The sequence below is a fragment of the Prionailurus viverrinus genome, chromosome D4 (genome assembly GCF_022837055.1).
Source record: "Prionailurus viverrinus isolate Anna chromosome D4, UM_Priviv_1.0, whole genome shotgun sequence".
NCBI classification, from domain to species: Eukaryota; Metazoa; Chordata; class Mammalia; order Carnivora; family Felidae; genus Prionailurus; species Prionailurus viverrinus.
The window spans coordinates 7,566,889-7,592,040 of record NC_062573.1 but is presented as its reverse complement, the minus strand read 5'-3'; the positions used below and the strand labels follow the sequence as shown (position 1 = coordinate 7,592,040).

At 37.9% G+C, this 25,152-nt stretch overlaps 1 protein-coding gene across 1 annotated transcript in view; it reads right to left on the bottom strand.

Moving 5' to 3' along the window:
• LOC125150344 (complement C5-like) overlaps window positions 1–21,641 on the bottom strand; it is a 42,539-nt gene extending 20,898 nt beyond the window's left edge. The window contains exons 1-15 of the mRNA XM_047830140.1: window positions 21,500–21,641; window positions 20,732–20,924; window positions 19,175–19,337; window positions 17,523–17,593; window positions 15,941–16,032; window positions 14,207–14,289; window positions 9,255–9,357; window positions 8,213–8,327; window positions 7,563–7,689; window positions 6,668–6,783; window positions 6,040–6,225; window positions 3,419–3,622; window positions 2,207–2,416; window positions 1,964–2,113; window positions 389–518 (exon numbers count right to left, since the gene is read on the bottom strand). Coding sequence (XP_047686096.1) covers window positions 389–518; window positions 1,964–2,113; window positions 2,207–2,416; window positions 3,419–3,622; window positions 6,040–6,225; window positions 6,668–6,783; window positions 7,563–7,689; window positions 8,213–8,327; window positions 9,255–9,357; window positions 14,207–14,289; window positions 15,941–16,032; window positions 17,523–17,593; window positions 19,175–19,337; window positions 20,732–20,924; window positions 21,500–21,564 — 2,008 coding nt within the window. The 5' untranslated portion in view covers window positions 21,565–21,641. The remainder of the gene's footprint in view (window positions 1–388; window positions 519–1,963; window positions 2,114–2,206; window positions 2,417–3,418; window positions 3,623–6,039; window positions 6,226–6,667; window positions 6,784–7,562; window positions 7,690–8,212; window positions 8,328–9,254; window positions 9,358–14,206; window positions 14,290–15,940; window positions 16,033–17,522; window positions 17,594–19,174; window positions 19,338–20,731; window positions 20,925–21,499) is intronic.
• Window positions 21,642–25,152: the final 3,511 nt, after the last annotated feature.

Genomic DNA, 25,152 nt, shown 5'->3' with positions numbered 1-25,152 from the left:
CCACTTATATGAGCTATCTAAAATAGCCAAGTTCATAGAATCAAAGAGTGGAATGGTGGTTGCCAAGTGCTGGGGGAGGAGACAATAGGGAGTCACTAATCAAAAGGAATAAAGTTTCAGTTAAGCAAGACAAATAAGCTCTAGAGATCTGCTGTACAACACTGTACCTATAGTCAACAATAATGTATTTAACACCTCACTTAATTTGTTAGTAGGGTAGATCTCATGTTCGGAGTTTTACCACAATAATATAATTTTTTTTTTTAGTTAAAAAAATTACGCAGTGGAACAGGGAGGATTTGGAGGGAGAATTAGTATGGGTCCAGGAAAAGAGGTGTATTTTCATAACAAGAATATTCAGGTTAGTTGGTTGAAAACAGTTAATTACCATCTTGTTGGGAGTCATCTCCATTTGCATTGGTGAGGACAGTGAGTCCTGCTAAGTCAAACACTTCAGCATTATTCCTGCCACCACTTCCTCCACAGTCCTGGCCACTTTTATCAAAAGATTGCAGTATCTGTTGAGAAAGGAAATCATTCCCCACCCCCCAAGAAAAACAGTTAGTGGCCATTATGAGGAATTCTTGAATTGGGGATAATGTTAGTTGTAAGTCTCTCACTTATTAAATGTTAAAATCTAGTTCCCTGGTTTTCCCAAACCCTACTGCATTTCACTGGGTTTCACTTCTTGAATATATACTATCAAAATTCATTCAATATAACTTTGATATGGAAGTTCTTAGGAAACAGCTTACATTCTCCTTAGAGCTTTGTACAGTACATTGAATTAATAAAATATCCTTTGCATAAATGTATGAGTGAATGAATGAGTAAACAAAACATTCACTACCTCTCATGGTCCTTTTCTAGCTCTAAATTTCGAGGGGGATCAGACCCCATGTTTTGTTGCTCTACCCAAGATAGGGCAGAGCATTAAAATCGGTTAGGGATACCCAACGAATTATTTTTGATGACGAGGGTTGGCTCCTCTAAAGAGTTTGTGACCATGACCCAAGTGGCCCCTGAGAGTGGCTGGGGAAGGGGCAGGAGCAGACAAAACAACTATTCATGGCCACAGTGTTCATGTGTAGCCACATAGTCTCCCCCCACCCCCTGTTTTTCTGCTCCCCTCTCCATACCTCTTCATTGACTTTAATATATTCAACTCACCAAAACCCCAGCATTTTTATTCATATCCCTGCCCTGGAGTAAGAGATTTAATTTTATAGATTTGCTTAAAAGGTATCCACACACACGTGCTGCTCTCTGAGAGTCAATAACGTTATTTTTAAAAAATGGTTTAGTAAACAAGATGATGTCATCAGTCTCTGAAAGGAAGCTAGTTTGGAATTGATTGCATCTGAAGGTTTCTGAATGTGGATCTAATTACATTTTAGTTTATTCCCAGAGAAAACTGCATTTTAGCATTTAACTGAAGATATTCCCAAATAAAGTGTGTTCCTATAAAACAAAATAAATTGGAGAGTAAGTTAACTGGATAATTATCCTTTATATGTCTACAAGGATAACCAAAATGGGTAACTCAGATCAAACAAGTTCACTCGATTATATCCTGTGCTGGGATTCTACTCAGGTCACAAGAAACCTAATCTGTGACTTAGTTTTCCTCATTCATAACATAGGAACTCCACTAATAAGGACTCAATACATTTTAAATATCTTTATTGTTGGTTTTTATCTCATAGGATTGTTGTAAATATTCAATGGTATAATAAATTAAAAGGTCTTACAATAATACTCAGCATATAGTGTTCAATGAATGTTAGCTATTATTATCCTTAAATTTAGCTGAGAAGACAGACATTGGTGCAACCATATCTTTTTCCTTTATTTTTCTCCCATGAGTGACCCACAGAACAACGAGAGAACCATGGTGGCCACCTGGCCCCGAGCCATGTAACGACATGTAACGACAGGAATGACAGCATTTATTCTACTTAACTCTTTCCATGTTATTTTTGCTTCTTTCTTGGATGCTATTTATAGCACGGCTCACTGATGATAACGCTACCCATGATTCTGACTGAGTTTCCATAGTGAGAGATACAGTTTCGCCTGGAGAATATATATCTTTATTTGGAGACAGATAGATCTAAAATGAATTGAAAAAAAAAAAAGTATCTCAAGGTGAAATTAGACAGTTACTCAGGATGACCTCAGGCTAGGGAGAGTATCTGTGGCTCACCTGAAGCTGGTTGCTACATTTTTCTTCAATATTTAGACAGACTGAGTCAGATACTAATTCTGTTATCTGCTGTCCTGTGACAATGTAATATACCAGGAGACGGGCTGTAGGAACCATGTGCTGAGTCACAGAAAGGTTTAAAAGCTGGTAAGATGAACCTGGGAGTTTCTTCTCTGTGCCAAAGTGTATGATTTTGCCCTTAGATGAAATCTAAAAATACATAACAACAAACATCTATCAAAGTGGGCATAAAGTTGGACTAGTAATTAGGCAGTGATTAAAAAAAAAAATTACTATCCCTTGGGCATCTATTATGCATTAGGTATATATAGATGGACATATTTAATCCTCACAATTGTATGTTGTAATTTTATTTATCAGCCCATTTAGAAGTTGTAGAAATTGAAGCTCAGAGATGTAAACTGCCCCATTATCTTAAAAGGTTCCTCTCTCAGAATTGATAAGGTTATTGCTTACTCCAACAAATGGCTTAGTAAACAAGATGATGTTATCAGTCACTGAAAATAAGATAGGTTGGAACTATTTGCTTCTAAAGGTTTGTTTTTGAACATGGATTTATCTGGGAAGTGAACTCTGATCTTCCTGACTCAAAGCCCATGTCTTTTTCAATATATCATGCTGCCATCCTTGCTAGTTTGCATTTTAAACAGCAGTGAGCAATGCCTGGAATCACTATATCTGTTCTTGAGCACAGGACTTAAATTCTTCCCTTTGTAAATAGGGCATGTTCTTAAGGAATGTTAGCAAGGCCTAGCAATCTAAAACGTGGTAATGCTCTGGTTGGTCATGAAACATTGCTGAGGTCACTGACTAGTCTGGGGACTGAATGAAGGCTGTGATCAACTCTTGGCATCATGCTGTGCAGAGAATATCAGTCCAAGATTCAGAAGACCTTGAACAAAATCCTAAACATACCACTAAAAACTTGTGCATATGGCAGGTCATTTGACCTCTCCAATTGGTTCCATTGTCCACCGAGCTCAAAGAAGTGTTGTGAGCTCCGTTATGAGGACGTTTGTGAACGTACTTTACAGATTATAAAGTGCTATGTAAGTTCATCCATTCATTCACTAAATATCAATTGGGTACTACTTTGTGTCACGTGAGAAATCATTTAAAGGATTATTTGCATAAGTAAAGAAAATGTTGCAAGCAGGGGTCTAGGTGAATGTAAGATATTATTGAGCTTACCAAGTAATTGTAGTGTGTAATCTTGTCAACATATGGACTTTCAGGGGTAATAGTTATGCTCAGATGTTCTCCCACAAGCAAACTCTTGTGACTGTCTGTCCAGCTAAGGGAAAGGAAACTTTGGCTATGTGATGAGTAGGCCACAGCTTGATAGTCATTGCTGGCCTGATATTCTTCTGGAATGTCTGGATCATCAGTTCTGACCTAAAAAGACAGTGTCAAAAAAAAGTACAACACTGAGGCTTAACGTGATGATGATGATGAAGATGGTAAATGTTAACACTTTTCTAGTACCCATTTACTGCCAGGTCTGGCTTTTAGCGCTTGACATGTGTGAATGTATCCATATACCTTATACATCTCTCAAGTTTCACAACATCTTATGAAAAGGCAAATTAGTATTCTATTGCCTTAACATCATGGTAAGCCACATTATCAAGAGATTACAGAAAAGGATGTTAATTTTAAAAATAATAAAGTTAACTATGAAAATCTAGGCTATTGTAGAAGAGTGCAGTGAAGTCAAAGAAAAGATCTTAGATCTAAAGTTGGCTCTCTTTCTTAAATGACATGCCAGCTTACTGACTCATTTCCTTCTGCCACAGGTTGGCAGGAACTAGGAATTTGGAGAGGGGGAAAATATGAGAAGGGATGTAGCAATAATTCTTTTTATAAAATTTTTTAATATTTATTTTTGAGAGAGAGAGAGAGAGAGAGAGAGAGAGAGAGAGAGAGAGAGAATGTGTGAGTGCAAGTGAGTTGGGGAGGGGCAGAGAAAGAGGGAGACACAGAATCTGAAGCAGGCTCCAGGCTCTGAGTTGTCATCACAGAGCCAGACATGGGGCCCGAACCCATGAACCGTGAGATCAATAAGTCTTAAAAGCTAATAGAGATATTGGTTGTGAATGGAAATGGTGGTGGTTGTGAATGGAAATGGTGGTGAATAATCTCAATTCTTAGGAGAGTAAACAAGATCTGTTCTTGAGGGTAAAGTTCAGGGTCACAGGGCACTCTTATAAATATATGTGCCATGCTGTGCCAGTTCTTGAACAAGAAATTACAACCACTTATGTTTTCCATGAAGCTGAAGAATTAGATGTCATTTGCTGGGGAAGGTAATTTGATAACACGTGTAAAGGAAAAATGGTTCATGCTATTAGAGGAAAGGGAGACTATAACATTTGGCCCTTGTTTAGGTTTGGAAATAGATATACATTCAGCCAATCAATGTTTAGTGGTCCCTAACATGTGTCAGGAACTATGCTAGTTGTTGGGGACACAACGGTGAACAGTATAGACATAGCTCTTGCCCTTAAGAAATTTGAAAACTTGAGGCTTTCAGAGAGTAAAGGATACCTACCCTGATTAGCGCAGGGTACTTAGAGAAGGCTTCTTGCAGGACACGATTTAAAAGCTGACCCCCAAATAAGTAGGAGCAAGGGAATCAGAGAAATGGGGTTGGAGAGTCCAGGTAGGGTTACAAAGGCCTTGTGGCAACAGAGCACTGGGTGTTAGGGGGCTGCAAACTTTCCAGTGAAGCTGGAGTTTGAGGAGCCATAGGAACAGTGGCAAGCAATGAGTTTGGAGAAGGGAGCAAGGATAAGGTCAATTGAGGTCCTATTTGTGTCTCAGAAAGATCACTCCACCCCCTTTGCCTCAGTAAAGAGAGTGGGAGGAGAGCGAGGAACTGGTTTGCTGTGGGGCCATTCTCCGAACAGGGCACTGGGAGGAGGTCTAGGTTTGAGGTTGGTAGTGGTCCTCAGTTTTAGACAAAGCAATGTTTAGCTTCTTTGAAATATCCAAGAAAAAAATATGGTGAAAATGGTGTCTGTAGGAATCTTGTAGGATGAGTCTTCAGCACAAGGTATGAGAGCAGATGGAATGACAGAGGAAATATGTCAAATAAAAAATGTGTCACATAAGAAGAAAGGAAGGTCTGAACAGAACCCTAAGGATCACTTCCACTTAGAGGGCAAACTAAGGATTATTAGTCCAAAATGGAGGCTATAAAGAAGGAAGCAAAGAAGAAAAATAAGAAAGAAGAAAATGTGGCATCACAGAGGCCATAACATTGTTTAAAGAAAAAGACAATGGTCAATCACACCAAATGTCTTAGAGATGGAAGAAAGACAAGAACTAAAAACTATCCAGTGGTCATAGCAAATGGCTGATGGATATCTTTGGTGAGAGCAGTTTCAATGATATGGTGGGGGCAGAAGCCAGATCTCAGCAGCCTGAGGAGGTATGGAACGGGGAGAAGAATGTAGGCTGTTCTTTAGCAGAATTAGCATGGGAACTGAGGGAGAGATGATAGCTGGAAATACTGGACAAGAGAAGACTGTATTCTTGTATCCTCCTGGCAATTCTTTTTCTAAACTTTCTAGATTTGAGTAGTATTTTGTTTAGCATAAGAAAAAATTATTTCCTAATTACAAAATTGACAGATTCACACCCTTTATGGAATGTTCAGTACACTACATGTTATTGCCTGTGCCTATAAGTCAAATGTCTGAGTTGTTCACTAGATTTATGCATAAAATCTCATGTATCTTTCCTGTATACTCACTATGACACAGACTGAGGCGACATTTGAAAATACAACAAATGAGAATTCAGCTCACATTAAACTCCAGCGTTGTCACATCAGAGGGAATGTTAACCACAAACGAAGCTACTCCATCATTGTAATTTGTTGTGCTTTTTATTGGATCCAGTTCTCTCTTCTCCTGAGTTTTACCAACTGTTTTTGCTTTCAAGATTACCGCAATCCCTCCTACGAAATGGGTAGAGGCATCCTTCACCTGTACCTGTTGACCAAATCCATTTCATTGGTTGACATTGATTCTTTACGAAAAGAAAACCCCCAAAATAATCCCCTCCTTCAGTCCCAAGCACAAACTTTGTAGGATTTAATTCAGCAAATGGGGTTCTCTTAAGGTCATGTTTTAACCACTCCAGGCATATATGATATGAATTACATTCAATCAGTGTACAGTTATTGAACATTTAATAAGAACAGAGCACTTCTCCATGTGCCCCATAAGCCATAGGTTGGAAGAAATTATTACCACGTCTGGATCAAGACCATTGTTTTCCTCACAGCATTCGTCATTGCCTTGTCTGTTCCTCACCCTCTATTCATGTGTCTGTACTGAAGGTCACAGAGAAGCAAGATCTATCAGACATCCTTTTCCTCTGTCCTCCCACAGACCATAAAATCCACCATATTAGATTTTCTAATCATCTAACCTTGATGCAGTATTGAATTCCAGGCTTCAGGAAAAGAGGAGTAGCAACCAAATCCAGTGTGTAAGGTAAGAGGACGTATTTGATATCAGTCACTTTGGTTTCTTGGAAGAATGTACCTAAGGTAATAAAATGTGTCACTTAGAATTTGGCAAGTTCTACATTGTAGTACATAGACCTGCACGGGTACCCACTCCATCCCTCTGCATTTCTTTATTTGGATAAGGACAAGCTATCCATTCATTCCTTGGTCATTTCACACACAGTTATTAACCCAAGTCTCGATGATTGTTATGGTCGCCCTAGAAGAACCTGGCCACTCCATGACCAGTAAAGCACAGTTTGCAGGAGGTTGGGAAGACGCCCATTCACCAGTTTCAGATAGTGTTCTCCTGTTCCAGACCACTTGTCAGATTATTTATCCCATTTTTAACTTAAAATAACTGAGCAGGGCCTCATGCCCTCGAGGAGTCAATAATCCTGTTAGAAGAGGCACTCACATGTAAAGTGGATGGTTCTCATTTCCAAGGCAACATCCAAACAAATACCAGGTAGTATGGTATAAGATATGTGTAAAATGTTTAAGAATAGGTAAGCAAGCACACAAATGACTCAGGGATGCTTTCATAATGTGAATAATTGTTGCAAGTAAAATTTTCTGGTACCATCGTTCTATTCTTTTTGAAACATAAAAGTCTATCCTTAGCATGTGGGAGTAGGGTGTCATCACTTTCATGAGCATTTCCCTTGCACAGAGCTGGTGGACATGTATTTTGGTGGAGCTCATCTGGCAAAGGCACTTCCCCAAAATGCACTAGTAATAAGCTGCAGATTTCTATTCAAACTTTGTAACAAGAACTGTGAGAAATGAATTTGATAGATTAGTTTAAGAACTCACCTGTACTTTCTTGTACTTCCACAAAAATATTAAGATACTTGTTATTTAAATCTTCTAGACTTTTATATGACAGTTTCTTAATTGCCCTTGAAGTATTAAAATTAATTTGTGCAACTCCATCAATCAGCTGATTTTTTAAGGGGAACAAGAAGGTAGAAGTTATAATATTAGAGAAGAATTCATTGAGAGGGAATAACAAATTCTTTTACCAGCCTGCAAAATCTTCACCTGACAATGACATTGTAGTTACAACTTGTGGTAATACAAAGTATAAGCTTGATTCTATACTTATAACTGATTAATATTCAGGTCATTTCTTTCAAGCCTGAAGCTTCAGGCCATATTGCAGGATCAGAGATGGAACATCTCTGATTCAACATCACGTCTCATCCTATTCAGAATCTGAGGCTAGAATTTGGGTACTACTGTCTATCTGATGGAACCTTCTCCAGATTGAAGACAAATATCTCTGTAGCTTATCTGCTTTCACCAGTGGAACTTCTCAAAGCCCGAAGTTCTATTGGTTTTGTTTTGTTCTCTTCTGTTTAATTCTGTGGACTCTTGAGGGTGAAAGCCCACTTTCGGTCTCCATGTGCTGGTGAACTGCCTCAGTTCTCCATGACTGTGAAGGTAGCTCAATCTCTCTTTACCTCTGTCTTCTGTGTTGCTTCATGCATCATTTCTTTTCCACTCCCATGTAAATCTTCTCTTATCCCAAAAAAGACAGAAACTTTAGCCTCTGTTACATTCTCACTATAAGAATATCTGTCAAAACGGAATATAATTAATTGCTTTTTGATAAAGCAGTTATAGTAATGACATACAGATAAAATGCGAAATTTGCTTTGTACTCTTGAACCGTGTACACAGTAGTACATCTCATTGTTACACTCTGCAGGTGCAGGGGAAAGTAAGTGTTTTTATTTCCATTGACAGATGATGAAATTGGTTCCCAGGGGGATAAAACAAACTTGCTCAACTTCCCACGGTTTTAAATTCACAGCAAGTTCATGGAGAAGTGAGCTTAGGACCCAGGTCTCTTTGTAAAGAGCCACCTTCTTCCATGACTGTGGCATGGTGTGGCAACAACAGGGAGCCACTCCCCAGTGCTCCTTTTAGCCAAAGGGGCAATATCACATCCAACCTGGAGACGTGTCATTTTCAGTTTAGCCCAATATTTGCCTTTGAGTCCATGAAAAACACAAACTTTCCCTATTTAAATATAAAACAGGCAAGTCTGTGTTCTCATTAGCTCATCTGCCAAGTATGACTTCTGAGCATTTTCAATCTGTTCTAGAACTGCTTTTGATAATTAAGTTGTATGATCAATTAATATTAATGAGGTCATGAATATAAAGAACTGAATGGTTTTTATATCATATTTTTAATACCTAACCAGTTACAGTCACCCGAATAGTCACCATGACTTCAATCTTTAGGGTTCTTTGCTTACAACACTGTAGAATAACTACAAGACTGAACTCAGCCAATATACTTCAGGCAATTCTCCTTGAATCCACTTCCCACAGCTATTAGATATTATTAATCACAGTATTTTTTACATTGAACCTCAAAGTCTTTTTCAACATAGGACCTCAGGCAAGCACTACTAATCAGTCAATTTTGACTCTTGAAATTAAAGCTGCTTCACATTCAGGGGCTACATTAATCTGAAAATAGTTATTTTCTTACCTAGCTTTTATAGTAATCTTGAAGTCCTCAAAATTTTTATGGCTAATGAAGTAATTTTCTGGTTCTACTAAGATAAAGAAGTGTGGTTTCACTGAATGTAAATCTAGGCAAAAAAAAAAAGATATACAATTTAAACTATGTTTCAAACAAGAAACTTTTCGGTACAATGGGACTTAACAGTATCAGTCACACAGCCATCCTTCTTTATGACAATCATCAAGCTTCTGAAGCTTCTTTATCCTCAAATCAGGGATCAATCTCATCTTTCTGCTCTAGCAGTGATGCCCTTATTAAAGCACATGTGTTGCTATCAAAGTATGAGCTCCACGAGGACAAGCCCTGATCTTATTAACCTGTATAAACCTTTGCCCCAAGTACCTTTCATATAGGGTTTGATAAATGTTTATTAAATTGGAAATTCTTTGCTCCTTTAGCATCTAGTGTTTGACTCTTCTTTTCTATTCAGTGTCCAAAATGTAAGTGTAAATCTTCAACTCTCAGGAAAGGCATCTTCCAGTTATTAGCTTTAGAAAATAACTTTCTTACAAAAATGAGATTTAGAACAAAGGGAAGTTTTAGACTGTGCAGCTCTTTGAGGCTATAACTCACAAAGAATCCTTTTTGACTGCTTACAGGACTATGTCTTTCACTTCTGCCCATTCAAGGAGTAACGTTAGGTTTCACAATCCTACTTATGCACTGCTCTGCAGACTGCTTAACCCAAAAGGAGAAGCTGCCTTTCACACTTGATCTTAGCCAAAAGGCCGAGAAGCGATTGGAGAAGCTGCCTTTCAGAGAGAAGGGAGACTTGGCTCCATGGTGACCAGGACAAATTGGGAGGGGCTGGCTGCAGAAGGGCAAATCAAGTGTCTCACGTTCTGCCTGCCTTTTTTTTGTTGTTGTTGTTAATTTACTTTGAGAGAGAGTGAGAGAGCATGCATGAGCAGGAGAAGCTCAGAGAGAGAAGGAGAAAGAATCGCAAGCAGCACGGAGTCTGACACAGGGCTGGAACCCACAAACCATGAGATCATGACCTGAGCCAAGATCAAGAGTGGGAAGGTCAACCAACTGACCCACCCAGGCTCCCACTGGCTGCTTTTTTGTGTCAGAGAAAAATGCCCTCTGGTAGTGAAAAGATAGAGCAAGGACTTTGTAAATATGAACAGCGTCTAAGAGTGTCAACAAAGCAACTCTAAAATTCAGTTTAATTGCTTCAGAGGATATTCTGTTGCTGTGGTTTTAGCATGTTTAATAATTCAAATTTTTACATGGGATTGTTCTTCTCTCCTAATTAAAAATACCTTTCTGTCTCCTCCTCAAGCTGGTAAGCAGAGAACATGGTTTAAGTAGTTGAGTAAGAAATTTATAGTCAATGAAACCAAGAGTTGTTTTTTTGAAAAAATAAATAAAATTGATAAACCTCTAGCCAGGCTTCTCAAAAAGAAAAGGGAGATGACCCAAATAGATAAAATCATGAATGAAAATGGAATTATTACAACCAATCCCTTAGAAATACAAGCAATTATCAGGGAATACTATGAAAAATTATATGCCAACAAACTGGACAACCTGGAAGAAATGGACAAATTCCTAAACACCCACACACTTCCAAAACTCAAACAGGAAGAAATAGAAAGCTTGAACAGACCCATAACCAGTGAAGAAATTGAATCAGTTATCAAAAATCTCCCAACAAATAAGAGTCCAGGACCAGATGGCTTCCCAGGGGAATTCTACCAGACATTTAAAGCAGATATAATACCTATCCTTCTCAAGCTATTCCAAAAAATAGAAAGGGAAGGAAAACTTCCAGATTCATTCTATGAAGCCAGCATTCCTTTGATTCCTAAACCAGACAGAGACCCAGTAAAAAAAGAGAACTACAGGCCAATATCCCTGATGAATATGGGTGTAAAAATTCTCAATAAGATACTAGCAAATCTAATTCAACAGCATATAAAAAGAATTATTCACCATGATCAAGTGGGATTCATTCCTGGGCTGCAAAGCTGGTTCAACACTCACAAATCAATCAATGTGATACATCACATTAATAAAAGAAAAGATAAGAACCATATGATCCTGTAATCGATGCAGAAAAAGCATTTGACAAAATAAAGCATCCTTTCTTAATAAAAACCCTCAAGAAAGTCGGGATAGAAGGAACATACTTAAACATCATAAAAGCCATTTATGAAAAGCCCACAGCTAATATCATCCTCAATGGGGAAAAACTGAGAGCTTTCTCCCTGAAATCAGGAACACGACAGGGATGTCCATTCTCACCTCTGTTGTTTAACATAGTGTTGGAAGTTCTAGCATCAGCAATCAGACAACAAAAGGAAATCAAAGGCATCAAAATTGGCAAAGATGAAGCTTTCACTTTTTGTAGATGACATGATATTATACACGGAAAATCCGATAGACTCCACCAAAAGTCTGCTAGAACTGATACATGAATTTAGCAAAGTTACAGGATACAAAATCAATGTACAGAAATCAGTTGCATTCTTATACACTAATAATGAAGCAACAGAAAGACAAATAAAGAAACTGATCCCATTCACAATTGCACCAAGAAGCATAAAATACCCAGGAATAAACCTAACCAAAGATGTAAAAGATCTATATGCTGAAAACTATAGAAAGCTTATGAAGGAAATTGAAGAAGATATAAAGAAATGGAAAAACATTCCGTGCTCGTGGATTGGAAGAACAAATATTGTTAAAATGTCAATATTACCCAAAGCAATCTACACATTGAATGCAATCCCAATCAAAATTGCACCAGCATTCTTCTTGAAGCTAGAACAAGCAATTCTAAAATTTGTATGGAACCACAAAAGGCCCTGAATAGCCAAAGTAATTTTGAAGAAGACCAAAGCAGGAGGTATCCCAATCCCAGACTTTAGCCTCTACTACAAAGCTGTCATCATCAAGACAGCATGGTATCGGCACAAAAACAGACACATAGACCAATGGAATAGAACAGAAACCCCAGAGCTAGACCCATAAAAATATGGCCAACTAATCTTTGACAAAGCAGGAAAGAATATCCAGTGGAAAAAAGACAGTCTTTTTAACAAATGGTGCTGGGAGAACTGGACAGCAACATGCAGAAAGATGAAACTAGACCACTTTCTTACACCATTCACAAAAACAAACTCAAAAACAAACCTGAATGTGAGACAGGAAACCATCAAAACCCTAGAGGAGAAAGCAGGGAAAAACCTCTCTGACCTCAGCCGCAGCAACTTCTTACTTGACACATCCCCAAAGGCAAGGGAATTAAAAGAAAAATGAACTATTGGGACCTCATGAAGATAAAAAGCTTCTGCCCTGCAAAGGAAACAATCAACAAAATTAAAAGGCAACCAACAGAATGGGAAAAGATATTTGCAAATGACATATTGGACAAAGAGCTAGTATCCAAAATCTATAAAGAGCTCACCAAACTCCACACCCGAAAACAAATAATCCAGTGAAGAAATGGGCAGAAAACATGAATAGACACTTCTCTAAACAAGACATCTGGATGGCCAACAGGCACATGAAAAGATGCTCAACGTCGCTCCTCATCAGGGAAATACAAATCAAAACCACACTCAGATATCACCTCACGCCAGTCAGAGTGGCCAAAATGAACAAATCAGGAGACTAAAGATGCTGGAGAGGATGTGGAGAAATGGGAACCCTCTTGCACTGTTGGTGGGAATGCAAATTGGTGCAGCCACTCTGGAAAACAGTGTGGAGGTTCCTCAGAAAATTAAAAATAGACCTACCCCAGCAATAGCACTGCTAGGAATTAACCAAGGGATACAGGAGTACTGATGCATAGGGGCACTTGTACCCCAATGTTTATAGCAGCACTCTCAACAATAGCTAAATTATGGAAAGAGCCTAAGTGTCCATCAACTGATGAATGGATAAAGAAATTGTGGTTTATATACACAATGGAATACTACGTGGCAATGAGAAAGAATGAAGTATGGCCTTTTGTAGCAACGTGGATGGAACTGGAGACTGTTACGTTAAGTGAAATAAGTCATACAGAGAAGGACAGATTACATATGTTTTCACTCCTATGTGGATCCTGAGAAACTTAACAGAAGACCATGGGGGAGGGGAAGGAAAAAAAAAATGGTTAGAGAGGGAGGGAGCCAAAACATAAGAGACTCCTAAAAACTGAGAACAAACTGAGGGTTTATGGAGGGTGGGAGGGAGGGGTGGGTGGGTGATGGGTATTGAGGAGGGCACCTGTTGGGATGAGTGAGCACTGGTGTTGTATGGAAACCAATTTGACAATAAATTTCATATTTAAAAAAAAAAAAGAAATTTACATAAGAGCATACAAATTAATAATCTAGCCCCTATGAGAAATGAACAGAAGGAATTATTAATAAGTTAGTTATTAGTACAATAATATTTCCAAAGTAAGTTATACTTTATTTTTTTTCTAAACATTGTAATTTTCCTAACACAGCATTGATTTTTACGGCTGATGGGAAGGAGCACTGGCTAAGTCAGAGGTGCCATTCTCCTTGTCGGCCTGGACAAAGTGGTTGTGAAACCTAGACCAGTCTTCCCATTTCTCTGGGCCTGACCCTCCTCACCCGGCCTCATTTTCAGACAAGGGGGTCAGACTAGATGATCCCTAAGAGTGTCAGAGAACCATGTTTCTTGCAAGAACATTATCTAATCCTACCTCCTTACAGGACTTGATTCTCTGCAGAATGACGACGAGGGAACAAGGTTCAGAGCGTTCAGTGACCGAATTGAGGTGAGCCACACTAAGAGCCCCAGGTCTTTGGCCTTCTGTCCCCCAGTCCACTTCTGTCTACCACTCCTCACTGCTCTGTATTTATTCTTTAATGAGTCTTTAGTCTATGAAATCATTGAGAACAGTTTTCAAAAATACACATTGGAAATCTCAGTAACTTATGAGAAATTACCATGGCTTTTAACTTCAAACGTTGCAACTGCTGTTGTTGTGAAGTCCTCTTTGTATTTAGCTTTAATTGTCCATGAACCGTATCTGTGAAAGAAATACATTTAAAACTTTAAGTATCACCAAGTAATGTATCTCTAACTCATCCAATGACTGTAGGTAACATTCAAATGAGCACTTAGTATAGGCCAAACACTGTTTTAAGAGCTTTACAAGTATTAACTCATTCAATCCTCAAAAAATACCATAGAACAAGTTATATTATTATCCCCATTTTATCATCAGAGAAATGAGGCTCACAGAGGTGAAGTAACTTACTCAGGGACACAGAGCTAGTAGGTGGTGGGACTGGGATTCAAACTTTGTTACTCTGGTTCCAAAACCCTTGACCACAACTTCATGTTTAGACAACCCTGACAGCAGTTTCAGATTTATGCACCACCTAATTAATATACTATTTTTGAAAGACATTTTAAAATTATAAACAAAAATATGCATTTTGGGTGGAGTTGTAAATATACTGAAATTTATTTTCATATTACTGACTCACTCTCTAGTATATCATAGTATTTAGCTAGAAAATGTTTTTCATTTAAAGGCACTGTTTTTTCATTTGATGAACCAAGCTTAAAGTTTAAACATATTAATATATGTTACACTATATAACATGCCAGAAAGTCAAGGGTACGCTTCTAGGACCATTTGATCAGGTGAAACTTATCAAAATGGTACAAATATATAGGTTTGAAAATTTTACAACTGAGGCCAGAGTGAAATTCCTTTTAGAGGGACAGTGTGGTAGAAGGAAAGAGTACGGATGAACCTGGCCAGAGAGATCTGGGTTCCCATTTCAGGTCCACCATTTAAAGTCGGGTGGTTTTGAACAAGCCTAAACATTTATCTGAGCCTTAATTTCTTTATCTTGAAAATGGCAATAAGAAAGAACTTAGCAGAGTGCTTGGTACACAGTAGAGGATCCATAAATGTCAGTTCTTTTACTGCAGTAAAATACCGCTTTGAGGTGTTACATTTTCAAGACGTTATGCAATGTAACTCTCAAATTGGATCTCAAAATATCTTCCAAGTTCTGGGAATAAATGTCAGAGAAAATTCCAAATCCACTATAGAATATTAAACACATGTTAGTGGACATCTTCCTTTTGTACATTTTTTTTTTCTTTCTTCTGTTGTACTCTCAGCATTTAGGGGGTAGGGTCTGTCTCCCATAGTGTCTACTGCCTGGACTTTGTTGTAAAAGGTGCTCACTGAACTGAATACAGCAGACTAGCTTTGTGCTTACAGCTGGCATTACTACATCAGGCCCCCTGCCTCAATGCACAAGAGCCCAAGCAGGCTCCACCTTCCTTTCTGTTGGAAGGATACTCAATAGGGCCTGATAAGGATAGCCAGAACAAATCTTTGTGTACATCAGCACCTTTCAGTCACATGTAAATGGTTCCACAGACTGTTCAATTACCCCAGACACCTCCACTGCTTTTAAGAGAAACAACTTTACCCCAAAATAAGTTAAAATTCTTAGGATTTCATGAAAATCCACTTGTTTTTAAACACATTGCCCTTCACTTTCATGTAAGAAGATACCAAGAAATAAAACACCTTCTCTTATGTCTGTACATAGTGGTCTCAGCAACTACACAGATCAATTATTCAATAAAAAAAAAACCATTACCTGCATAAAATAAAATAAAATAAAATAAAATAAAATAAAATAAAATACTTAGGATTAACTGGAATCTTGAAGTCAGGAAAAGTGATAATTCCAGTATAATTTTTTTCTCCTACCATGGCAACTTCTGACCCTGCTGGATCCTTTGAGTGAAAAGAAAAACAAGTTTTATTTTTTAAAACAACTATAAATACAGAAGTTACACATAAACATGACATGCGGTTGACAGTCTTACAGAAATATTCAGTAAATGGTAAGGAACTTTGTTGAAATTAAGCACATGCAATGTTGGCCTGGCATTGAGGTGATGACACCTGGTCAGGCTTGTTAACAAAGACTAACTTCTAAGGCACAAAACCATATTTTGAACAGGTGTGTAAGTAGTATAGTAAATATTTAAGATACATTAAGCAACTCCCAGCAAGGCTTTTTTTCCACCACCCTTCTTCCTGAACAGGACTTGTGGATAATCTTCAAACACTATTTTCATAATTTTGTGCCATGCGCACAAGGCTTCTTTGGCTCCATGTTTCTTCAAGATCAAACCTGAACACATCAGGGCATGCCAAAGCATGCCTCTACACAGCCTCTACCTGTTCAATGTCTTACCTCCAGGGGGACCTCTGACAAGAGAATGATGGGATTTGTGAAGAATCTCAACAGGTTCACTTGAGTCTGTCTGTCCCCCCGCAAGTCCCCAAATGTAAAATAATGCTTCATTGTGGTCACTGTCTCTCCCTAAAGTGTTTCTGGGTCAGTCTGCTGTGGCCAAGCCACTGTCGTGGTCATCTCCACATTGTGCTTCTTCCTGGCTCCATGACATCTGAGACATCATCCCACTTCTATCAAACCCTCTCCACGGTTTCCATTAAAACCAGCGCAGGACCAGGCTTTGTCCTTTCAGAAGTCCCTCTAGAATAATTTAGTAATCGTCTCTAGCTTTGCCTCCTGTTCGAGCTGGCCTGTTATTGACAATACATTATCCTTTACTTGGTTTACCATATTATGTATGCTTGTCAGGTTGGCTAAACTCAAATATCCACAGAAAGACACATCCCATAATCCCCCAAACAAATCAAGAGAGCTAAGTGCTAAGGTTCTGGAGACAGACAGACCTGGGTTTGAATCCTGATTCAACTCATTAGTATCAGTATGATCTCAGTGGTTACTTAACTTCTTTAACCCTCAGCCCTTTCTTCCATAAAAAGGAAATAATTATGTTGATTGCATAAGACTGTTGTAATGATATACTGCATGCCATGCACATCTCAAGGTACCGCAATTTATACTTCTAGAACCCTCACTACATCTGCCCCTGCTTCTTCACAGATAGCAAGAGGATACAAACTAATTAACTACATCCACTTTGGAGATGGAGTCACTAAAGGGTGTTTTTTAATGGGGCCATATAAAATATATTTCACTATTTAATTTATACACAAAAATTAGCAATCAGGATAAAAGAAGCATAAGATTACCAGGTTGCACCCACAACAGGTGCTAAATAAATGCCTGCCGCTATACAATACTGAATAAATTAATGCCACATTTGACTTGTGTTATAGTAAGGAAAACTATTCATATAATGAAAATGCCAAGGTTAAAATTTGATTTAAATTAAAGGCATACTCACTATAAAAGTTATGGCAACTTCTCTTTGTAATGGCTTTAAGTCTTCATCCAATGAATAAATTCTAACTTTTACTACAAGAAAAAAAAATTGTCATTATTAGAAACTCTGTTCAACTCTTAAATGCTCTGACAATATCATTAATAACCCTATAACATGAGGGTCATGAAATCTAGATTAAAATTTAGAAACCCCAAACATAAAATCCTAAAGGAAAAGATGAATTAGGGGTGTCTGGTTGGCTTAGTCAGTAGAATCATGTGGTTCTTCATCTCAGGGTCGTGAATTCAATTCAAGTCCCACTTTGGGCATAGAGTTTACTTTACCAAAAAAAAAAAGGAAAAGATGAGTTAGAATATTGGATGTGAACTTTAAAGTGAAAAAATAAAAAAATGTTCTTTTACCAAAAATTTCCTGAATGGGTTCTTTTAAATATTCCTCTTTATGTACTTAAGATATGATTCAACTTACTGAGTATTTTCACTCAAACTTTTTTATTTTTTATTTCTTTTTAGTTTATTTTTATTTATTTTGAGAGACAGAGCAAGCAGGAGAGGGGAAGAGAGAGAGAGAGGGAGACAGAATACCAAGCAGGTTCCATGCCGTCAGCACAGAGCCTGATGAGGTGTTCAAATTCACAAACCATGAGATCATGACCTGAACGGAAATAAAGAGTTGGACACTTAACCGACTGAGTCACCCAGGTGCCCCATTAACTTTTTGTATTTTTTAACCACTGATAGATAAGAAAGACTGCAGCTCCCTGGTATCTGAAATTATTATAGAAGAGAGGAGGAACATAAGTGGTTAATTGTGTCAACAGACTCAGTGAAGCATTCTCTAGCAGAAAAAATGCAGGCAAGAATCTGCATACCTCAAGGTGTAATGAAGTACCTAAATGCATAGCAGGGGGAGAGTCTCATCTCTCCTTAGACACACAGTGATTTTTGCAACAGGCTTCCAAGAAACAGCTCTGAGTGTCTAAAGAGCAGTTAATGTGTACTGGCAGGGAGCTTGTACTGCTGCTAAAATTATGGAGGTGACCTCCATCCTCGGTCACCTAATTAGCATCATCACCATTGCCATCATCTGTAATGGCAATTCAGAAAGCACTGCAGCATTCAATATACCCGTTACTTCACCTGCCTTCTCTCCCTTTAGATAACTTCTAAAAGGGAATTTACTGGAAGAAGACTAAAGCTGTTTCGAACAGAAACATGGGAGACAAACATTGCTAAGTGCATTTTGTAATTTGGTTCACAATTTTCTACGTTAATGTGAAATTGAAATTCTATTCGTAAAAGAAGAGGATATTGAGAATAAACATGAGATTGTTTTCAAGTTAAAATTCAGCCTCTTGTATTAAGTTCTGTAATACGTCACTTCAAATTAAAAAAAAGATTTAAAAGGAGACTTGGTATCATTCTAAGAAAGGTCTTCCTTACCTCCAAATTATATTCATATTTTGCTGATTCTTTGTTATTATAATGTAAAATTTAACCTTTAGTTTGTCAACTCTAGTTTCGTGTATGGTATAAATTTGGGAATTAATTTCATCCCCCCCCCCAAAGATAAAATCCATTGGTCTCAATACCATTAATTAGGTCATCCCACTTTATTTCCCCCCAGAAATTAAGATTCCCTCTCTATTATACCTGACTCATCTGAATTGTAAACAGATTTGTCTGTCTGAATGAGGATAAATCCATTGTCATAGCGGAGTGGAATTTTTTTTGCTTTTGAAAAATGATCACATACAACTTCTAAATATACATATGAAACTGCACTTGGTCCTCCAGATAAATCTTTTGGTTGTATCTGTTTAAAAACAAAGTTAAAGAAGGAATATTATATAATAATCTGAAGATAATAAAGGCATTTATCTTTTAGGTAGCTATGAAAATGAGTTGAATAATTGTTTATTTGTAACAAAAATTTTGTAAAATAAAACAGCAAATACAAAGGTGTTCCTGAAAAAGTGTATTTCAGTTTCTTCTCAAATTTAGTTTGAAACAATTACTTCAAAAAATTATCCAGATTTAATGTCTGTTAAAAATGACAATCACTGAACAAAATTCAATTTTTAATAGAACATATCTATTAAAGGGTGAGGAAAAGGGTTGTGGACATGTCTCTAATTTTCCTTGAACGTTGTTCACAAATCTGTTTGAAAAAACTTACTTGATTCAAATCCAAACTGAAAGTACAAAAAGCCTATGATAGGTATATACTTCAGGAGAAAATTAATTTTGTAGAACAAAGAGGTTAAAACGTTGTACATAATTCAGGAAAACAAATGTTCAAATTGTTCTCCGTTCACTTCTTTGAGTTTTTTAGATCAACAGAGTCAAATCTATGTCTATGTTTCTCTTCCTCTTATTTTTTTCCTCTGAATATATAAAATTTAAGTATTTAATTATTTCTTTCTGGTACAGTTTATCCGTGGAGGATACATTACAAGACTAGGTGCCTGAAGCTGTGGATAGTACAAACTCTATAAATATTGTTTTTTTTTCCTATACATAATACCTATGATAAAGTTTAGTATATAAATTAGGCACAGTAAGAGATTACCATAACTAATAATAAAATAGAATTATAACAATATACTGTAATAAATGTTATACACACGTGGTCTCTTTTTCTCTCAAAATATCTTACTGTACTATACTCACCCTTCTCCTTGTAATGATGTGAGATGATAAAATGCCTATGTGACGGGATGAAGTGAGGTGAATGACGCAAACACATGACATAGTGTTAGACAACTATTGACCTGATGATACATCAGAAGAAAGATCATCTGCTTCTGGACACCATGGTTCACCATGGTTAAGTCAAACCACAAAAAGTAAAACAGCTGATGGGGCGGGGGGGCACCACTGTATTTATCTTGAAATTTTTTAAGCAGGTATATGTGCTGACTGATTTTGTTTTCACCTCATGTCATCAAATCTTTTCATATTAATAACCTTAATCTGCTTCATTCACACTTTTACATTTCTTTACATTGCCTGCAAATCAGAAGCAGATTCTTAACATTTCCCACTTACTTACGTGTATAAACATATGACACTTATCTCTTCTCAACTAGTAAATGCACTTAATAGTATGATGTAACACATTTTTATACCTACATGTAAAAAAGGATCAATGTGTGTTTTATAAAGAAACACTTGGCATATAAAAGAAACTATGATAAGAATACATACAGTTAAGTTTACAGAGCTTTGGAATTTATTTTCTGGAGACAAATTAACTTGGCCAAAAGAATATGTAAAACTTTTATCGGGATAACTTTTAATAGCAATGGTCACAGCAAATGAGTCCGTGTATCCATGAACTTGAATTACTACATTTTCAGAGGCTCCAACATAGAATACTTTAGGTGCTGAGACAACATACCTGTTGAAACAGTAAAATTACAGAGTCAGACTGTTAATAAAACATAATTTTTTAAAAACATTTCACTTAGGAGAATCAACTGAAATTAGCACTGTTTCTTATATTTAACAACATATATTTTATTTCTCAATGTTTTATTATCTACGATGAAGCCAGGATAGCTTCCTGAAAGTATCCAAAGGATGAGATTTCAAGGAGGCAGATCCAAGTGGTTTTGATCAGTTGCAGCCAGGGGGGGATGTAATAGAGTCCACTATAAGAAATGCAAATAGGGATCATGCTTCTGTCTTTCAAAGAACCTTTTTTAATCAAAATACCAAACAGTAAGTTACCCTTCCCCGGAGCAGAGGTAACAGCTTGGGAAAAATACAAAGTTTTTGAATACAAGTCATGTGGTGTTCACAAAGTACTCATACAGAAAACAGAGTAACGGCATTGGACAATAGAGAAAAGAAGAAGCTAACCTGGAGTTTTCAGAAGTAGAAAATTAATTTCATGTGGCAGTGATTGAGTTCTGTTTTCTATAAAAGCATAACCAAAACACGTTGCAAATGAAAACAGGATTTTTCACTTACGTTTGCTCTTGTGCCCAACTTTTTCCCAAGTAGAAAAAAATACAGACTACACTTAAAATGTCCATGCCTGGGGTAGCATTAAGCTGTTGACAACTTTCTGGAAATTGTCCTCCTTTTTGTGAACTCAGCTTGAAAATTTTGGTTAAATTAGTCTTCAGGTTAATTATTAACGTTAGATAGTGGGATCACTGAGAAGGAAAGCTAAGAATTTAAATCATAACCTTTGAATGTCTACAAGTAATTTTGGGATTTGAAATATAAAGCAGATATTGATGAGTAAAGCAGAAAAGACACCCAAATGGGAGTCTTTAGAAAAATGTGTCAAAACTGGACACAGATACAAAATACTTGGAGGCTGCTCTGGTCTTGCACATTTTCTGGGTGTAGTAGATGCAGTTGATGCCATGACCAGATCCCCCTTAGTGGGCTTGGTGCAACCATTCTTTAGATACCTTGAGTGCTGGCTGTTAAAGTCTCTCACTTGCCCCCTTCTCCAAGTAATTCACCTCAGCCATAGATGACAGCTTGCCCAGAAATGCTTGAGATGTTACATCCTCTGTCTGGGATTGGTTCGTAGTCAATAACTGATTGATTCTCGGGGCACAACAGCCTACCTTCCTTGCTTCAAGGTGGGACAACTTCGTGGTAGCATCCATGCTACAGAGCACCCTGGTAGGGTCGGGGTGAAGCTAGACCACAGCTGATACCACATCTTTGCTTAGTTCTTGCCCTGCCCTGTGCAGCTTCCCTTACTGCTTACAGGTTTCTCTTGAGAGAAGTCTTGTAATAAACTCACTTGCAGGGAATGTCTCCCTGTCTCAGGCTCTACATTCTAATTTTAAGGAGCATGGGAAGGGACTATCATCCTGGATCTCAGGTAGAATGTCTCAGATATGGAAGTGGTTCTGAGGCTTCCATGGAATGGGTCTGGTTGAATGGGGCCCACGAGGTCTGTACTGATCCACTTTAGAGCAGGTCTAAAGTCCCAAGGCAGCTCCCCAAATGCTGAAATGTTCCCAGGGAACTCTAGAACTAGAAATGACTCCTAAAGGTCGACAACCAGGGCATGGGCAAGGGAGCAATGAAGCTATTGCTGTCTTAGGCTTCCTTAAGTCTGCATTCAATTGCACGCATGGTCCCATCCTGAACTGCAAGTCTCTAGGTATATTGGGTGGCTAGTAGTTAGGTTATTGGGTTTTGTAATTGCCTCTTCACTTGACTGTTTTTCTCTCTAGACTATAAGTTCCATGAGGACAGGTACTGGGTCTAACATATATAATGGAGATATACCCCAGAACTTATTACACTGTCCAAAGGATACTTAGACACTCAACAAGTTGTTGCCAAATGAATGAATGAAAAGGTGGGCCAAGGAAGATAATGTTGAAAGGCAGGCTGAGGCAGGTTGTGGATGGCCCTGAATGCCAAGTTAATGAGCCTGGATTTCATTTTGTATGCAACAGGAAACAAAGAATTTCAACATTGCTTCTCTGACCCTGGGGATGTTGCCATCTCCTTATGACTTACTGTTCTTTGTTCCATGGAAATAATAGGTAGTACATTTTATGCAAAGTATTAGTGAAAATGTTCTCTAAGGTAAAATGCAAGCAGAAATTGATAAAATTCTGAGATGTCAAATGTTCATTCACAACAGCAACTTTAAAAACTGTTCTATCATAACAGTTTTAGATTTTGATAAGCAAGAGGTTTATAGCTGTAATGTTAGACTTTATACTTTTGTCGGGACTAATGGCCTTGTGTGAGTAGTTAATGAACTCTCTCATGAAGTGATGTTGCTGACATACATGTTGTTGCAACACATTTTTTTTGAACAGGGGCCTGTAAGCTAATATTTAAACCATTGATTGAGTTCTAAACCATGTCAAGCAGGAGCAATGATAGGAAAATTAGTAAGCAACAATGTATTGAAAAGGATCATTTAATGTAAAAAGACCTTAAGATTGTAGCTGCATAGATCCAGTCCAGAACATTTTCAAACGAACAGTGTCAAAAACACTCTCATCAGAGATGAGACTAATTTTAGCTTTGTTTTAATTTTTGGCCAACCATCTCAGTTACTGAAGCCATCTGAAAGGAAAAATCACTTTATTTCAAGGGCATATTTAATATATATCTTCTTCTCATATAGGTTCAAAATTTGGGCCACAAAGGACAATCTGTGTTACTCGTTTTGTACTCAGTCCCATGCATGGACTCATATGATTACTAAGAAGGAACAAATACAATGACAAAGATCAGGAACGAAAAAAGTGTCAGGTCAAATTTCACACTATTATCACTTTTTTTTTTAAGCATTTTAAAATATATTTTTGAGAAACAGAGAGACAGAGCACGAACAGGGAAGGGGCAGAGAGAGAGGAGACACAGAATCTGAAGCAGACTCCAGGCTCTGAGCTGTCAGCACAGAGCCTGATGCAGGGCTCGAACCCATGAACCATGAGATCATGACCTGAACTGAAGTCGGACACTTGACTGATGCTTGACCAACTGACCCACCCAGGTGCCCCTATTATCAGTACTTCTTAAACCTAAATAGGCCACATACATTTAATATTCCCTAATACTGAAACTTTCAGAGTTTTCTCCCCCCAACCTCGTGATAAATGGGAAGAGAAATTACACAGGTGGAGCTATCTCAAGGCTTCTCAACCACAGCACTACTGACATTTTGGGCAGAGTGATTATAATGGGCAGCTGCCCTGTACATTGTAGGCTGTTTAGCAGCATGTCTGGCCTCCAATCCCACTAGATGTCAGCAGAACCTTCTTCCTAGTCACGGCCACAAAATGTCCCCGACACTACCAAATGTCCCCTGATGGGAAGCAGGGCAAAATGGTCTCTGGTTGAGAATCACTAGATTGCTGTATGTTTTAGTATTTAAGGAGAGAATGAGGAAGGTACTTACTTGTGCCTCTATCAAAGATACAGGGGTGCCTGGGTGGCTCAGTTGGTTAAGCATCTGACCTTGGCTCAGGTCATAATCTCACGGTTTTTGAGTTCAAGCCCTGCATCAGGCTCTGTGCTGACAGCTCAGAGCCTGGAGCTTGCTTTGGATTCTGTCTCCCCCTCTCTCTGCCCCTCCCATGCTCATGCTCTCTCTCTCTCAATAATAAATAAACATTAAGAGAAATTTTTTTTTAATAAAAAAAAAGATACAGAATTCAGTAGGCTCTTCATTTGAGCTATTTGGCTACTTTAAGCTACCATGGAAATCTGTAATTCCCTTAGTTTCTTCCACAAACAGGAATGTCATTATTTCATTTCTTAATTAAAAAAAAAAATCGTTTTAGAGAGAGAGAGTGCAAGCGGGAAGAGAGGCAGAGGGAGAAAGAGAATCTTAAGCAGGCTCCATGTTCAGTGTGGAGTCCAATGGGGGACTCGATTCCATGACTCTGGGATCATGACCTGAGCTGAAATCAAGAGTCAGACGCTCAACTGACTGAGCCACCCAGGCACTCCTGGAAAGTCATTATTTCAAAGACCACTGATGGCTTCCAAATTTATATCTCCAATTGATATCTGAATGTTGGAGTGCCCCAGGGTTTGGGCCTTTTTATACTTTTTAATGTGCATTCACCCACTAAGCAATCTCATCCAATCACATGAATTTGAATACTGTCTACATACACCAA